The 19,389-nt window shown below is 37.7% G+C and overlaps 1 protein-coding gene across 4 annotated transcripts in view; it reads right to left on the reverse strand.

Annotated features, from left to right (window-relative positions):
- Positions 1–19,389, reverse strand: part of TRIT1 (tRNA isopentenyltransferase 1) — a 47,931-nt gene that overhangs the window by 15,060 nt on the left and 13,482 nt on the right. For all 4 annotated transcript variants that reach the window (XR_009048830.1, XM_057706391.1, XM_057706372.1 and 1 more), the window contains exon 2: positions 3,503–3,645. Coding sequence is in view for 3 of the 4 variants with exons in the window: in XM_057706391.1 (XP_057562374.1) it covers positions 3,503–3,645 (143 nt within the window). In the remaining variant the exon portion in view is untranslated. The remainder of the gene's footprint in view (positions 1–3,502; positions 3,646–19,389) is intronic.

Below are 19,389 nucleotides of genomic sequence, written 5' to 3' on the forward strand. Positions count from 1 at the left end.
CTCACTGCAGTGGTTTCTTTCTTGCTGCGGAGCACGAACTCTAGGCGCGGCTCAATTTACTTTAGTTGTGACTGTTTTTATACCCCTGCTACTTGGAATTTTTCTCTTTAGAAACTTTGAAGAATTACCTGCTTTAAGAAGGGCTTTGCTTCTGAAGATAACTGATAAAGAGACTTTCAACCCAGATAAAGACTCATTTATACACTTCTTCCCCTTGCCAGCCAGTCTGTGGGCATAGAGATAGATGACCTCTTTTCTATCAGAAGCCCTCTATAAGAGGTTGGGGTAGGGTGGGGAGAAACAAGTTACTAATCAAGGATCATAAGGAAGAAACATGTCTATTCGTTTTTTAAAAAGGGAAACAAATTCTATATCCCCCCTTTAAATTAAGTATAAGAAACATACAACTACACAGTAATTATAATAAAACTTCAAATATATGACTAACAAAAGGAAAGGGAGCAAGGAAAATAAAAGGGGAAGGGGAAATGGGGAGATACCAGGAGGGGAGAGATGGAAAAGAGGGAGGAAGATGAGATAGGAGATATTTGCTGGGAAAAGGTTTGACTTTGCCCAAGCCATGAAACAACTGTGATCCTAGGCAAAAACCCTTCTCTCTGGGCCTCAGTAACTACTACCTTCACCTGTCAAATCAAGGTTGATCGAATACTTTTTAAAGTACTTTCAGTTCTGACATTCTGATTCTAGGTTCTTTCTTAAATTCACAAATCTTCAATCCTCTAAGTGATATGATTAATTCATTCCCTGTGGTTGCTTCCCGTTAAATTTTTTAATTAGCTCTCCACTTTCCATCAGTTCTTTCTGAACAACCGAACTGTCTTATTACAGCAACAGTGTACACTTGGTGATACGTTTTAATTTGCAGAGGACTTTCGTATACATTACTTCATCTGATCAACTGCCTTACAAAGCAGGTAGGGCAAGAATTATTATCTGCATTTTAATCTCTGCCCACTTGCTAGGCAAAAAAATATTATCTCATTATTTTGATCTGCATGGCCCTAACTAACAGCAAGGATAAACTCTTCTGTGTTTATCACCATTTATATTTCTTCCTTTGTGAATTACCAGTCATGCTCTTTAAGTATTTTTTGTATTATAGATGCAAAAGAGTTCGTCATATATTAAGCATATTAACCATTTGCATTTCTGATGTTACAGATATTTTCCCCCTGGTTTATAGTCTGTTGTTATTTAAAATTTTTTAATTTATTTTTTTGGCTGCACCTCATTTGTTCTCAATTTTGTTTCCAGTGAGCTGGGTCTTTTTTTAAATTATAAAATATTCAATACATACAAAAGAACTTTTGTAGCATATGTAAATAATAAAGCCTAATAATAAAACAAATACTCATGAACCCAATGTAAGAAAGGAATATTATCAATTCCTTTGAAGTTTCCTGTGTAGTAATTCCCATCACAACCCCTTACTTCTCCCCTCTGTCTTGAATTGTTTTGGGTATTTTGTTTGTTTTTCAGCATTCCCTTGCTTTTCTTTATATTATTACTGATGTATAGAAAACCCTAAATAATACATCGGTTAATTTTGCTTGCTTTTTAACTTTTATAATACATGGTATGAACATGTATGTATTCTTCTATAATTTCACACGTTTTATGTTGTTTCTGAGATTCTTCCACATTGACTGATGCATGTAACTACAACTTATTTTCACTTCAGAAAAAGTACTTAACTTATATGAACAAAGCACATTTTATACATTCTTCTGTAAGCAGAAATTTATATGTTTATATGTCTAAGTATTTATAGGTTTTTGCTGTTAAGAGCAATAATGTTGTTAAAATTAGATCTACCACCTGCCTCCTGGTATACCTGTGGCAAGGTTTCTCTACGGTAGATATCTAGGAATTGAAATGGTTGAAATACTTTCTTAATTCTTAATTCTCACATATGCAAATCTAGCTATTTTCCTTAAAAAAAACAAAAACCCAAAAAACTATTATGGGCATAGATGGTGGTGATGGCTGCACAACAATGTGAATATATTTAAAACACTGAATTGTCACTTACAAATGGTTAAGATGGTAAGTTTTATGTATATTTCAGCACAAGACACAAGACACAACACAATTCAAGAAAAAACTGAATTAAAAAACCCTTAAAAAAAAAAAAGACTACCTCTACAAAGTCCTTCCCTACTATAAAAAAAATCACACATCTACTCAATTATATGTTATCCGATTTGCTTTTAAAGTTTCATTTAAAAACATACATATTTATTTAACTCTGAAATCCACCTGGAATTTATGTCACATATAATAAGGACCTGATTTTATTTTTTTCAAAAATAACTAACTGTCCCAGGAATAATTATTAACTACTGCATTATGTCTCCATTGTTTTGAAATACCACCTTGATCATAAGCTAAATACATACATCCATTTGAATCTGTATCTGACTTTGCTAATCTGTGCCATAAATCTGTCTAGTATTACAAAGGTTCCATGCTATTATAATTATTAGGAATTTCCAATATGTTTTAATATGTAGCAGTACAGATATTAAAAGTAGTCTGGACACTTAAATATAAGGGCAGCCCCCTATGTTATTCTTTTTTCCAAAATTTCTTGGTGTTATCCAGAACTATTTTCTTCTAATCCCTTTGGAATTCTAACTATAATTCCATTATATATTTATAAATTATTTCTTATCCCCATTTAAAGGGTGGGAAATTGAAGCTCAGTGGAGTCAATGCTTTTCCTGATGAAATTTTTATGGTCAAAAGATGCAGTTCTAAAACTGGGACACAGATGGCCTTCCTAGGTGGCTCACTGGTTAAGAATCCGCCTGCCAATGCAGGGGACATGGGTTTGAGCCCTGCTCTGGGAAGATTCCACATGCCATGGAGCAACTAAGCCTGTGCGCCACAACTATTGAGCCTGTGCTCTAGAGCCCATGAGCCACAACTATTGAGCCCATGTGCCACAACTATTGAAGCCCATGCACCTAGGGACTGTGCTCCACAACAAGAGAAGCCACTACAATGAGGAGCCTGTCCAAATGAAGAGTAGCCCCTGCTCGCAGCAACTAGAGAAAGCCCGTGTACAGCAACGAAGACCTAACGCAGCCAATAAATAAATAAAATAAATAAATTTGTAAAAAAAATAAATAAAATTGGGACACAGATTTTTGGTTCCTAAATCAGTGTTCTCTCTACTAAAACAGCACTTCTCAAATTTTAATATGCATGTGAATCACTTAGGACTCCAGTTAAATGTAGATTCTGACTCAGTAGGTCTAGAATGAGGCCCAAATTCAGCACTTCTACAAGCTCCCAAGTGATGCTGATGCTGCAGTCTGAGGACAAGACTCAGAGTAGCAAGAACACTATATTTTTTCAATCCAAATAGTTCTCATGGGGATGCTATTATTCATCTTGGGTACCTCTGCTTAGGAAAAATTGTCACTAGAAAGAAAACTTTCTTGGCTTGGGCTGCCTTGCTGTGTTTCCTAAGGATATCAGAGCAGTTGCTTTGTTCCTGAAGTCCACCACTGTGTAATTTGTCACAAGAGGATCCACAAAGCTGATCATGTGGTGCTGGCACATTTTCTGCTCTTGGGCAGAAACCTTGTTGGTGATGATGTCTAGGCCTTCATAAACCTAGGGGAGAAAGAAATTAGCATAAGAAAGTCGTCTACCTCCGTAAGATGCACACTTAAGGGGCAGAAGTGGTGATCTATTCCTCCCTGCAGCCAAACACTTGACAGACCCAAAGTACCAGAGAAATGTGTTCTAACCAGAGCACAGCCATATCCACATAATCCAAGACAAAGGAAGCACAAGAAAACAGAACACTGGTTTTCTTATCAAACACTGGCTATTAACTCAGACTTACAGATAAAAAGTACATGTAAATCAGTGTCCAAATAAGAACTCTGCAAGATTAACTGGAGGTTCTTTGGCCTGAACATCAAGCATTTAAAAGTAGGCAGGTTGTTTTATTTATTCTACTTACCACAAGTCTCCAGAAAGGTAACATTTTGCATTGCTCACAGTTCCACTTCAAATGTTTAGATATTTTTTGGATTTAAATGGCTCTGAAACGTTTTTAGCATTTGTATAAGATTGGCTCCATTTTTGGAGAGGTGGCCTATCTACTATGATATATATAAAACACTCATACACACTTTGAAGTCAGAACCCCTAATAACTGCTGAACTCCAGTAGAAACATTGTGCCAAATTACTGCTTCAGGGGGTCAACAAATACAGTCTAAATACTCAAAGGCAATATCCTGTCTGTAAACTCTTGATCTGCCAATTCAACTAAAAAGTTCAAGTGTACTTTTTCTAAATGCAAGGTCTCAGATGGAGAACAGATCTGAAAATACTAGTTTGAAAATAGGGATGAATGCTTTGAGATTAAATGTTCTCTCTGTAATCACTGATTTTACAGGGAGCACTGAATGAACAAATAATAAGTTCCACAGAGCCCACAAAGATGTTAAGAACATTTTTTATCTCACATTTCCCTTTACTTATATGGGTGTCAAATAAGTACAGTACAGTATAATGGTTAGGAGGAAGGACCCTGGCGGCAGCCTGCCTCAGATCAGTTCCGAGCTCTACCACTTACTAGTTATTTATACTTGGAGTAGTCAGTTACTAACTTCTGTGTGCCTTAATACCTCACCAGTAAAATGAGGATAATAATATCTCATACAGGTGTTGTGTAAATTAAATGAGTTAATACATGTAAAGAACTTAGTTTTTGCCTGGCACACTGTAAATATTATATAAGGGTCATTATATTCCTTCCTATATTACTACCATCAATACTGTCATAACAACACAAGGAGAATGGGAAATGATTTTAGTGTCACTATCTCTCTGAAGCTTCTGTGCTCTTAGCTACTGAGGTTACTTATCCAACAAGGATATAAGCTATCTTCAAGCAAAAAGAAAACTGTTAATTAGTAAGACAGCACACAAGAATCTAAAAGAGTGGATATATGTATGTGTATAACTGATTCACTTTGCTGTACACCTGAAACTAACACAATATTGCAAATCAACTCTACTTCAATAAGAACTTTTTTTTTTTTTTTTTTTTTTTTTTGGCGCATGGGCTTAGTTGCTCCGCGGCATGTGGGATCTTCCTGGAGCTGGGATCGAACCCGTGACCTCTGCGTTGGCAGGCGGATTCTTAACCACTGCGCCACCTAGGAAGCCCAGAACTTTTTTAAAAAACAAAAAACACCCCTTATAGTACAACTTTCTTTGAACTAAATAAACCAACAAAACAGCCCTCTTAAAAAAACAACAAAAAACCAGCACACAGAAAACATATGAATAGAGCCATAGAGAGAGAATTAGCTTTGCCTTTAACTCATTTATCTGTGCTTGACAAGAGAACTGCATTCTCACACCTAAATACTGATAGAATCTTAAACTGTAGGGTGTTCTTTTCTTTGTATCTTGAACAAGACTTCCTTCAAATGTTAACAAGTGCAGTAGGGTATACTGTATACTGTGGTCTTCTGTGCAAATTAAGAAAACTAAAGGAGGGGAAAAGAGTTAATAATTGTGTATTTCTCTGCTTTTCCCACAGCCTTCAGTTGGCTCTACTGCAGCTAAGATTCCAAATGACCCAATGTTAAAGAATTGACATAGCCACAACTTGATTTTGCCAATAGAGAACTTCTGACCTCTGTAAGTAGATTCTCATCTTTAACAATGAGATTAACATTAAGAAAATGCTTAGTTGCACATATATAATTACCAGCCCCCACCTCCAAAAAAGGCAAAATGTAAACATCTCTACCAGCACATTCTATCAGATATGCAGATAAATTTGTAGATACATTTTCATCCTGTGTTCTGCCTTTAGGTGTATTTCCTAGAGCCCCTTAAAATGGCCAGTTTTAACAGACAAACACGTAAACATAAATCAAACAGAAGATAACCCCAGAGCTAAGCTCACTTTATTTGCTGAAGGAAGTGGCCTATTGTACTGTTTATGGTATATATACAAATGCCAATGAATATCAGGAAGAAGAGCATTAATGGTTTAAAACAACCAGAGTTCTTGCTCATAGAGTTAACAAACTAAAAATTGTAACTGAATCTTGGTTAGCAATGTAAACTGTCATCTTTGAGTGACTTGTTAACCCTTTGTTTCCTGTACCATCAGATTAAAAGAAACTGAGCATAAAGACATAGGAGATACAAACTAGGTACCTGATGACAAAAGAATTATTGTTAACTTCTAGGTATTATATGATTTTATGGTTATGTTAAAAAAAAAAAAAAGAGTCCTTAACTTGGGAGGTACACAGTAAATTGAAGTACATACAAATGAAAGTATGTGATGTCTTTTTTTAAAAAAGAAATTGGGGAACTCGCTGGTGGCACAGTGGTTAAGAATCCGCCTGCCAATGCAGGGGACACGGGTTTGAGCCCTGGTCCAAGAAAATCCCACATGCCGTGGAGCAGCTAAGCCCATGCCCAACAAGTAATGAGCCCGGGTGCTACAACTACTGAAGCCCACCCACGTGCTTAGAGCCTGTGCTCCACAACAAGAGAAGCCACTGCAATGAGAAGCCCGTGCACTGCAACGAAGAGTAGGCCCCGCTTGCCACAAATAAAGCCCGCGCTCAGCACAAAGACCCAATGCAGTCCCCAAAGTAAATAAATAATAAATGAATATAAATAACTTAAAAAAAATTTTTAATTAAAAAAATAAAAAAGAAATCAGAGCTGCATAGATAAAAGATTAGTGATTGCCAGAGACTGGGGTATGGGGTGGGCAAAATGGGAGAAGGCAGTCAAAAAGCGCAAACTTCCAGTTATAAATAAGTCACAAGGATATAGTGTACAGCATAGTTAATAATATTATTACTGCATATTTGAAAGTTGTTAAGAGTAAAGTTTAAAAGTTTCATCCCAAGGAGAAAAATAATTCTGTAACTATGAGTGGTGACGGATGTTAACTATACTTATTGTGATCGTTTCACAATATATACAACTGCCAAATCATTATGTTGTACACCTGAAATTAATATAAAGTTGTACGTTAATATTTATACCTCAATTAAAAAAACATTAGAGGTGATTCAAGGTTATGTTTATAATGATGTGGCTTCACTCTTTTCCATTCTAATATGACTTTTTTTGACAGTTATTGATACACTGTTATAGTTGTGTTTACAAATGACTATGCAGCTTGTGTCATAGTAACTGTGTATTTTAAAATTTTACTCATAAGGGACCTCCCTGGTGGCGCAGTGGTTAAGACTCTGCACTCCCAAACTAGATCCCACAAACATGCCACAACTAAGATCTCACATGTCACAACTAAGGAGCCTGCAAGCTGCAACTAAGAAGCCTGCCTGCTGCAACTAAGACCCAGTGCAACCAAATAAACCAAATAAATATTAAATAAATTTTTACTCATAAATTGTTAACAGGCAAGAAGGCACGGATAGATGAAAGGCATATGTAAAGTACATCTATACTGCACTGTACAAGAGCAAGAATGATGCTGAGAACATATTTGTTAATAATAACAATGTTAATAATGACAGAGGTACGGATCACTGAATCAACTACACAGCTATGATGCAAGTAAAGTTCACAATACACTGTTTATATTAATAACATTGTTTTATGTTTTATTTTGTTATAGTAGAAAAAAGAAAGTTTATATATTATAAATCAACTATTCTTCAACTTAAAAATTAATTAATTTTATGGTTATGATGACTGGGGTCTGTGTTCCAATAATGGGGGAGGAGGGACAGATTATAACTGGAACAAGACTGGCCAAGTGTTCATAATTATTGAGGCTAGGGGACAGATATATGGGAGTTAAACTACTATTTGCTCGATTTTTTTATATATTGGGAAATTTCCATAACAAAAAGATTCTTAGAAAATTTGGGGTGCACTTCACATTCATTAGGATGGCTATTATTAAAAAATAATAATAATAAAAATAAAACAGAAAATAACAAATGTTGGTGAGGACGTACAGAAATTGGAAACCCTGTGCACTATTGGTGGGAATATAAAATGATGCAAGTATGGAAAACAGTACCATCGTTCCTCAAAAAATGAAAAGTAAAATTACCATATGATTCAGCAATTCCACTTCTAGGCATGTATTCGAGAGAACTGAAAGCAGGGAGTTGAAAAGATACCCCCCCACGCACACACACACTCATGTTAATAGTAGCACTTTCACAACAGCCAAAAGGTATAAGCAACCCAAGTGTCCATCAGAGATAAATGGATAAGCAAATATGTTCTATACAGTGGAAGATTATTCAGCCTTTTAAAAAATGGAAATTCTGGCACTTGCTATAACATGGATGAATCCCAAAGACATTATGCTAAGTGAAATAAGCCAGTCACAAATGGAGAAATATTATATGATTCCACTTATATGACATACATAAAGTGGTCAAATTTTGAGACAGAAAGTAGAATGGTGGTTGCCAGGGGCTGGGGCAGAGAGGAATGGGTAGTTAATGTATAATGGGTACAAAATTTCAGTCTGGGAAGAGGAAAAAAGTTCTGGAGATGGAGAATGATGATGGTTGCAGAACAATCTGAACATCCATAATGCCACTGAAATGGTAAAATGGTAAGTTTTAATATATTATGTATATTTTTCCACGACTTTAAAAAAGACGATGATGGATTTTTGATACAGTGAGAAACTAGTGAATATCAGCAATAAAATAAAAATTTCAAAGATTTGTTGAATGTTTCGATTCTTTTGAATATATACCCAGAATTAGAATTGCTGAATCATATGGTATTTTTCAAAATTATTGAGAGGGCTGGTAATGTTCTATTTCTTGAACTGAGCTGTGCTTACACAGGTATTCTCACTTGCTGATAACTTACTGAACCGTGCAGTTATGAATTACATGTTTTATGGTGGACATTATTTATCAGCTAAAATCATATGGCTAGGCCAAAATGCAAAACAGAGCAACATTCTATACATCTGCAGTAAGGATAAAGATCTAAACAAACCTAAAAACCAGTTTTGTAAATGTCACATTTGGTCCATATTCTTATTTTAAGTGCCACAATTGGGCTTATAATTTTATTACAAGAAATAAAATTCCTTAAAACAAAAAACATCTAGAAACAACATTCCACAAGAATAGGTTAGGCTTGTAGCTGACTGCCTGACATTTTGCCTATTTTCCAGCTTTAATTGTGGTTCCAATGTGACTCCACCTGCGGCACAGTCAGCTCTAGATGCCAGAAGAACTAAAAGGATCTGTGCTATATTTTAAAGGCAGCATGTCACTGTGTTCTACTTCCCATTCTCCCAGAGGACACCTGTGATCTGTGTACACAGAAATGACTAGATGAAATCCTTCTCCACACAAATCAGACTTGGACAATAATACTAAGGGAACTCTGGCCTCTCTGTGAGACCTGATAACTGAAATACTCTGAGAAATTGCAGGTTTAACCTACTTAACCAATTATCAACAAAACTGGCTATCTCAGCAAACATTTACTGAGACTCTACTACGTGCCAGGTACTCTGTAAGGTGTTAGGCATGCAAAAACTGAGAAAGGGTCCTTGTCCTCAAGGAGTCCAGCGAGCTACAGACACAGAAACAAATAACCATACTACAAGGAGATAAATGATATAAAGTTTACAAAATATATTAAAGACTGACTTAGAATCTTCTCTACATACCATAATCATTAAACATTTAATGTTCTAGGTATTTGACTGGGTACTATAGGGAAATAACGCCTCTTTGTCTCACCTCTATTGAGAGTTTATTTCCAGAGTGAAAAAATTCTGAAAAAAGGCAACAAGGCTGAAATAACCCCAACTCTCCAGGCCAACAAAGCTCAAGTGCCCAGAGGAGCTAGTGAAGGTGAGGGAAAACTACAACAGAGACCTAGAGGAAAACCAGCAGAATCTAGAACTGTGGTTGTAAACCGGAAGTGAATTAGTCCATCAGGGCAACGTCTGGAAACATTTTTAGTTGTCACAACTTAGGGGTGGGGGTGCTATTGGCATCTAGTGGGTAGAAGCCAGGGATGCTGCTAAACATCCTACAATACACAAGACAACCCCTGCCCCCACAACAAAGAATTACCCAGCCCTAAAATGTCAAGAGTCTCAAAGTTGAGAAACTCTGATCCAAAGAAATTTCACCTTGGAGAAACTCCCCCAAAATCTGTACAGCCAAAGGTCCCACTCTTTTAAGCTCCAACCCTTTGGGATTGTCATGCTGTAGGGTGGCCCTAATGTGTGTGCTAATCAGCAGTGGCGCTGGGCAGATCCTGGAGCTCTGTCCAAGTGCTGGCTGGCTATGATGCACCAACATGGCTGTCTACAAGCCAAAGGAAAAGCTACCCGCCACGAGTTTGGTTCCATTCTCTCAAGTTATCTTCCCTCCTTTGACAATTCATTTACTTCCTAATCCAAATTAGATCCTGAAGTCCTTCAATCACTTTCTTGCCTGTAGGGATTACACCTGCCTTGAAAACCACAATCTTGGATTATGCATCAATATAACTAGCCAGCCACCTTCTCTGCTGGCTGCCCTCCCACTGCTCCATGGATATCTCCCACACGGAAATCACTACCGAACCCTGACTGCCAAATATACCATTCTTCTGCTAAGCTCTCAAAATATGTAATGGAAAATACAACAATCTGATACTCCTGAACTCTCCTTCACAAATCATTCTCCTCTGGGACCTCAAATGGCACCATCTTCTCCAGGTTTTCTTCATATCTCATTGGACCTTCCTCAGTTTCCTTTACTGAAGTCAGCCATTGATCTATTAGCAATGTTTGTCATGGGAACAATATTGAGAAATGGCAGTCCTTATGGCATCTACCTGCCATTTTTGTACTATAAACTTTCTCTGGGTGACCCCCATGGCTTCTACAACCATTTTTTGTGCTGATAACTCCCCAAATCCTATCTGCAATCTAGTTCTCTCTCATGATGCTAGACCTGTATATTTAACTGCCTAGTGGACATTTCCATTATCAATGAGAGGTATATAATATAATGGTGAAGAAGTTAACAGTAAGGACTCTAGAGTCTGATTGCCAAGATTTAAACCCTGGCTTCACAACTTACTAGCTATGTAAACTTGGGCAAAATATTAACCTCTCTTTATCTCATATTCCTTATTTATAAAGTAAGAATAATCTTAAATCTACCTCAAGGGATTACTGTAAAAATTAAATAAATGATACAGCAAAGCATATGGAATAGTCCTGCTCTATAGGAAGCAGCAATAAATGTTAGGTAGTTATCATCATCTTCACCCCAAACAGGCACCTGAAACCTGCTGTGTCCAAAACTGACCTCCTTATCTTTTAACCCATACTCGAGTGAACCACCTAGATAATCAAAACCAAAAATCTTTAAGTGATCCTAGTATCTCTGTCTCTCTCCTTCCACATTTCCAATCTGTCTCAACTTCTATCCACATGAGTTCCTAAAAGTATTTCAAAGCTTACCACCATCACATTTCCCACCGCCATTACATCTACTGAAGGCTTCATGATTTCACAACTGAACTGTTTCATCAGCTTCCTCACTGATCTTCCTTCCTTTAGGGAATAACCCCTCCAATTTAGTCCACACTGCAGCCAGTGATCTTTCTAAAATGAAAATCTGGTTTCATGCAGCCCCAAACTCTTTAGCATCACCTCTAAGGAAAGCCTGCCTCGAGATCTCTCCCCGGTCCTCCCCCATCCATGCCTGTCTTCCATGCTCCCACATTACCCTGTATATACCTCTATCACAGAATTTCCTGTACATGTGAAATATTCTGATCTCCCCCACTAAACTACAATTTCTGAAGGAAAGACTGTATTTTATCTCCAGTCGCAGCACCTAGCACAGTGTCTAATACATGGAATATACTCAGTGAACACTCTGTGCCGGAGGTACAGAGCACTAGATCTTATGCTAAGAAGTTTCACACCCTGTGAAGTTATATTGCCTCATTTCACCAGTGAGGAAACAGAAATGTAGGCACATTAGGTAACCTACCTGAAGTCACACAGTTAGTCAGTCGCAGAGACAAACTTTGAATCCATACCTTCTGACTTTACAATCAGTGTTCTTTTCCCACTATGTTGCTAATCTCCGCTCCGTATAAATCAGCTTTGTGACTTTGGAAAGTCAGTTTTTACTTCTGAAAACTCAATTTCCTCACATCTAACATCCTTTCTAGTTCTAATAGCCCAAGCTTCAGGAAAAGTTTTGGCATAGGTGGGTGAAAGGAATTTTTATTTTTTTTAAAGATGTTGATATTCGCCAGAAACTTGGTTTTCCTTTTTGGTTAAAGGAATTTGAATTTGGTTATTCAACTGAAGAGACGCTGAAGAGTAGAGAAAAGGTCAGTCTCTTGGCTAACGTTTCTTTCTTAATAAAAGGATAACTTTTAAAAAAAATTACACTTTACTAGATTAGAAACAATGAATTAGCTGAAGGAACATCATGGCAGGCAACTACGCCTTTTAGCTTTGTTTAGCAGAGATGCAACTGCAGACATGCTGAATACATCAGCTGGATTAAGATACCCGGAAAGCAGGAGAACCAGTACCTTGACCTGTTCAGTCCGTCTGGTAAGAAGAGTGGTTTGGCATTTATGGTGCCAATCATGGCTTTTATTTTTTTACGGCTATCTCCCTTCAAAGGAAAAGGGACTGGAATCACATAAAGCTATGCTTATCAAATTAAGAAGTGCATACAGCGAGTTCCCCGGTGGCCTAGTGATTAGGACTCCAGACTTCCACTGCCATGGCCTGGATTCAATCCCTGGTCGGGGAACTGAGATCCCACACGCCTTGCTGCACAGCCAAAAAAAAAGAAGTGCATACAGGGCTTCCTAGGTGGCACAGTGGTTAAGAATCCACCTGCCAATGCAGGGGACACGGGTTAGAGCCCTGCCCCAGAAAGATACCACATGCCGTGGAGCAACTAAGCCCGTATGCCACAACTATTGAGCCTGTGCTTTAGAGCCCATGAACCACAACTATTGAGCCCATGTGCCGAGAGCCCGTGCTCTGCAACAAGAGAGGCCACTGCAATGAGAAGCCCGTGCACCACAACAAAGAGTAGCCCCCGCTTGCCGCAACTAGAGAAAGCCCGTGTGCAGCAAGGAAGACCCAACACAGACAATAAAATAAATAAATAAATAAATTTATTTAAAAAAAAAGAAGTGCATACATAATATGCATGTGATGTATTTTTCCGGAGCATCGATTCCTTAGTGGCAACAAAAATTGGAAACATCTATATATCTGAATAAATAGAGAGATTAGAACAGAGAATACAAAATTAGCACTTGTAAGTTAAAATGAGAAACTCTGCAATGCAGAGCCTTTGCAGTGGCTATTTAGAAGCATGGATATGAGGAAATTCACAGATAACGCAACCAGTTTAATCACCTTAAATTTTATACTGAGAATACTAAGGCTCAGAGAGCTCCCCTGACCATATAACTGATGGCAGTGGAGGCAGGACTAAAGCCTAGATGCTCTGCCTATATCTCAAGCTGTTTCTACTGCCTCTTATCAGTAGAATTTTTATTCTCATTTGGTCTGTTTGAAGTAATGAATTCCTGCTGAGGTAAATTAAATTCAAGAAGCTGAGGAGAAGACAGCCATCATATACTGAACTCCTTCAAGGTTCTCAAGACTAAGTATGATAGAAAGCTAGAAATATGCACACATCAGGTGACTATAATGCTGAGACAAACAAAAGGGCTACTTTAAGAGAAGAAAACAAAGTTAATGATAAGGTTTCTATTCTGTGGCCATCTTTACAGCCTCAAGGCTGGCCCACTTTTGATGGTTTCAGTGACGTTTTGTCTTAGGATAGTTATGAGAGAGTATCACAGCTAAGTGCTCCATCATTGGGAGGTATATGTCTAAGTTAGTGAGAGGAATATAGCATAATAGAGCCAGAAAATCCAGGTTCAAATCTGGCTCTACAATCAAGTTGTAGCCTTCATTTGGCAGGTTATTTAAGTATCTAATTTTTCTTTGCCTCAAATCTGCCTCTGTACAATGGGGATAATAACAGCATCTACACTCCTCGCTGGGTTATTCTAAAGATTAAAGCTAATACACGTAAAATGTTTGGAACTGTGCCAGGCAGATGGTAAGCAGTACACAAATGCTTGATATTATCTATACGTAATTGCTGGTGGTTAAATATGATTTTCCTTGGCTCTTTGAGGTGAGTTCCCTGACTAGAGTTTGAAAGAAGAGAACCGCAAAATACGAGAGCTGAAAGGAGCTTTAGACACTGAAACAGACACTGTATGGCCCACAAAGTCTAAAACATTTACTATCTGGACTTTAACAGAAAAAGTCTGCCAATTCCTGATCTAAGCCAATCAGTTTCCCCTCCCTAACATATCCAAAGAGGAAATTAAAGCCCAGAGAGGGGCAGTAACTTTCCAAGGTTATATATACAGTGAGTTAGTGGCCAAGCTGGGACCAAAACCCAGTTTTCCCAGTAAATAAAACTGCCTACCAGGCTAAATAAGTGGGCTAATTGAAAACCTTAGAGAAAAGACTGACCATAAATTAGGAGAGAATACTGGCACCTGAAGAGTTAGGCAAATCATCTAATCTGAATCAATAATCTGAATACTGTAAGCGTAGGCATCAGTATTTTTTTAATGCTCTCTAGGTGATTCCAACGTGCAGCTGACGATGAGAACCACCGTTACAAGTATTGTGCTAGGCAGCAAGATGAAAAAAGAGAGAGAGCACACGTGCGCAAGGAAACGCGGTAGCCAACCAAAGGTAGCCAGACCTAAGTACGTCTGGCCAGCGCAGGATCCCATGCTTAATCTACATATGTGTAGGAGACTCCAAGGCGAGAGCAACATGCAGACAGACGGCAAGGAAGCCCTGGACATATCTTCATTCACACTAGAGAATCAACAACACCTTTTATTCACATGTGTAAATTCCAACAGTTCAATGGGTTATAAACTTCAGATGTGAATTCTTCCTAAAAGAATGTTAAAACTAACTTGTACTCCTAAAAAGTGTATAAGAAAATACAAATTAAAAACCTTAATACGGCAAAAAAAATTCATAAAAGTCAAGAGACAAGTGACCTACTGAAAAAATATTTCCAATTCATGAGACTGGACAAAAGGTTAAAACTCATAATACACAAAATGCTCTTACAAATCAATAAACACAAAAATGAAGACCATTATACAGAAGTAGGCACAACAGGTATTGAACAGGAAATTAAAAAAGAAAACCACAAATAGCCAAAGCACCCTTGAAGAGACAATCTACCTCAGAAATGCAATTTAAATGAAATCCATTACTTGCCTACCAGACTGACAACAATGAAAAAGATCCATAACACACAGCATTGCAAGGGTGCAGGGAAACAGACATACCACTGGTGTAAACTTCTTTGAAAGCAGTCTGGTAATATGTATCAAAATGTAATGTCTGCAACTCAAACAAAAAGACAACAGACCGGATTTAAAACTGAGCAAAGGACCTGAATAGACATTTCTCCAAAGAAGTACACGAACACCCAACAAAGGCATGAAAAGATGCCCATTAGTCACTAGGGAAATGTAAATCCAAACCACAATGAGATACAACTTTCACATTCACTATGATAGCTATAATTTTTTTTTTAAGTAAATAAGCGTTGGAAAAGATGTGGAGAAATTGGTATCCTCATACACTGATGGTGGGAATGTAAAATGATATAGCCACTGTGTAAAACAGTTTGGCAATTCCTCAAAAAGTTAAACAAAGAATTACCATATGACCCAGCAATTCCACTCCTAGATATATACCCCAAAAAATTTAAAACAGATACTCAAACACATTACACATATGTTCACAGCAACACTTTTCACAACAGCCTAAAGGTGCTATAATGCCCATCAACAAATGGATAAACTGTGATCAATACATACTATGGAGTATATTATTCAAGCATGGAATGACGCACCAATACAAGCTACAACCAATGTAAGTGAAAGAAGCCAGACACAAAAGGTCACATATTGTATGATCCCAGTTATATGAACTATTCAGAACAGGTAAAATCTATAGAAACTAAAGGCAGACTGGTGGCTGCCAGGGGTTGAGGGGAGGACAAACTTGAAGTAATCGCTTAATGGATATGGGGTTTTCTTCTGAGGTGATGGGAATGTTTTGGAATTAAATAGAGGTAGTAGTTTTACAACACTGTGAATGTACTAAGCACCACTAAATTGGTTTTTTTTTTGGGGGGGGGGGGGCTATGCCACACGGCATGTGGGATCGAACTCATGCCCCTGTAGTTGGAAATTTGGAGTCTTAATCACTGGACCGCCAGGGAAGTCCCTGAATTCTTCATTTTAAAATGGTTAATGTTATGTGAATTTAACCTCAATAAGAAAAAATATAAAATAAGTATATATTCTTGGGACTTCCCCGACAGTCCAGTGGTTAAGACTTCTCCTTCCAATGCACGGGGTGTGGGTTCGATCCCTGGTTGGGGAGCTAAGATCCCATGCCTCAGAGCCAAAAACCAAAATATAAAACAGAAGCAATATTGTAACAAATTCAATACTTTAAAAATGGTCCACATCAAAAAAAAAGTGAAAAAAAAAAGATCTGAAAATAAAAGTACATACTCTAATAAAGCTCTTAGAAAACTGGAAGAGAGTAACATGTGCATCCTCTCATCCACAACCCCATTCCACAAATTTACCCTGAAAAGAGAATCACACAAATGCAAAGAGATGTGTGTGTACAAAGACATTCATCTCAGCATCATTTATTAAAGCAAAAACAAAACAAAACAAAACAAAAGCCAAACCTACTAAATGTCCTTCAGTAGCAACCTGGTTAAATAAATTATGATACACCTATAAAACAGAATACTATACAGAGATTAAAACCAATAATGTAGAAAGTTGGACAGCTCACACTATCCAATTTCAAGACTTATTATAAAGCTACAGTAACTAAGGACAATGTGATACTAGTAAAAGAACAGACACACAGATCCCTGGAACAGAACAGAGACCCCAGAAATAGATCCACACAAATATAGTCAACTGGTCTTTCACAAAGGTGCAAAGGCAATTCAATAGAGAAAGGACAGTCTTTCAAAATCAGAGCTGGTACAACCGGACATCCATATATACCTCACACCTTAAATAAAAATTCACTCAAAACAGATCACAGGTCTAAATACAAAATGAAAAGCTATAAAACTCTTATATATATAAAATATAAATATATATATAGCTTCTTTTTTTAAAAAAACAGAATTACAATCAGCATGACCTTGGGTTTAGCAATGAGCTGTTTTGTTTTGTTTTGTTTTGTTTGGCCACAGCACACCACTTGTGGGATCTTAGTTCCCAGATCAGGGACTGAACCTGGGACCAAGGCAGTGAAAGCTCCAAGTCCTAACCACTGGTCTGCCAGGAAATTCCCTGGCAATAAGTTTTTTTGATTTTTTTTTGGCTGTGTTGGGTCTTCTTTGCTGCATGTGGGCTTTCTCTAGTTGTGGTGAGCAGGGGCTACTCTTCGTTGCGGTGCCTTCTCTTGTTGCAGAGCACGGGCTATAGGCGCTCAGGCTTCAGTAGTTGCAGTGCGTGGGCTCACTAGTCGTGGCGCAGGGGTTTAGCTGCTCTGCGGCATGTGGGATCTTCCCAGACCAGGAATCCAACACATGAACCCTGCATTGGCAGGCAGATTCTTTACCATTGTGCTGCCAGGGAAGTCCCCTGGCAAAGATATGACACCAAAGACACAATTCATAAAAGAAAAAATAAACTGGACTTAATGAAAATGTAAAACTTTGTTTTGTGAAAGACACTGTGAAGAGAATGAAAAAATAAGACACAGACTAGAAGAAAATATTTGCAAATAACATGCCTAAATAAAGGATTTGTACTCAGAATATACTACAAAAACCCTGAAAATTCAACAATAAGACAGCCCACCCCCCACAAAAAAGATTGACACACACACGTCACCAAAGACATACAGACAGTAAATAAGCATATGAAAAGATGCTTGACGTCATTAACCTTTAAGGGAATATAAATTAAACACCATGAGATACCAGTACATGCCTATTAGAACTGCTAAAGTTAAAAACAACAATACCAAATGCTGGACAGAATACAAAGAAAGAGAAATTCTCACTCACTGCTGGTAGGAATGCAAAATGGTACAGTCATTTTGGAAAATAGTTTAGTAGTTTCCTATAAAGTTAAACCAGCCTGTAAAGTTAAACCACTAGCTATGTTTATAATACGAGGGTGAGTCAAAAATTATCCATACTCTGGCAGTAGAAGTTATTTTAATTAACTTTTAGAAAAGACAAATACATCACTTTTCGACATAATCTCCTTGCTTTTCAATACACTTTGACCATCTGTCAAAAAGCTTTATTCCCTCATTAAAAAATGTTTTAGGCTGCGCTGTCTTCACTTCATCGGAAGTGAATCTTCGTCCTCGTAGGGCTGCTTTCAGGGGACTAAACAGGTGAAAGTCTGATGAAGCAAGATCAGGACTATAGTGAGGATGCTTTAACACCTCAAAACAAAGTTTTTGCAGAGTGTCGACAGTGTGGGCAGAAGTGTGCAGACATGTATGCATGATAGCAGTCCTCTGCATTTAATTCGAAATTCAGGCTTCAGCTCTTCAATAAGTATCTCTATCCATTCATACACACTTCTTCACAACAAAACACTTTCTCCGTAATGCACACAAAGTCTTCAATAAATAACGGCACCAGGTATATCCTCAGACCACAAAAAACAAATCAGTGCACTCTGCTCTTCTTTTGTGCAAATCACAAGTGGGGCATTCATTTTTACTTTCACCAGTTACAAATGAACTGATGTAACATGTTCACATCTGCACAGCAGTGACTGGGGAGACAGTAGCCTTGAACAGAAAGCACTGATAAGACAGTGCTGCCAACAGAAGTTTTAATATAACCAGAGTGCAAGTAATTTTTGACTCACCCTCATCACTTTCTTTACAACTAATAAAAACTTGACACACAGATGGCCTTTCACAGGTGAATGAACATACTACATACAATGGAATAATACTCAATAAAGAGAAATGGACTCATGCAACAACACGAAGAATTTTAAATGTATTTTGCTAAGTGAAAAATGTCAGACCCCAAAGGCTGCATGTTGTGTGACTCCATGTATAAGACCTTCTGGGAAAGGCAACACTATAGGGATGGAAAACAGATCAGTGGTTGCCAAAAACTGGTGTAGGTAGAGAAGTTGACTACAAAGAGGCCACACAAGGCAATTTCTAGAGTGACAGAAGTGTTCAATATGGTACTGTGATGGTAGATACCTG

Source organism: Hippopotamus amphibius, chromosome 1 (assembly GCF_030028045.1).
Source record: "Hippopotamus amphibius kiboko isolate mHipAmp2 chromosome 1, mHipAmp2.hap2, whole genome shotgun sequence".
In the NCBI taxonomy this organism is placed as follows: domain Eukaryota; kingdom Metazoa; phylum Chordata; class Mammalia; order Artiodactyla; family Hippopotamidae; genus Hippopotamus; species Hippopotamus amphibius.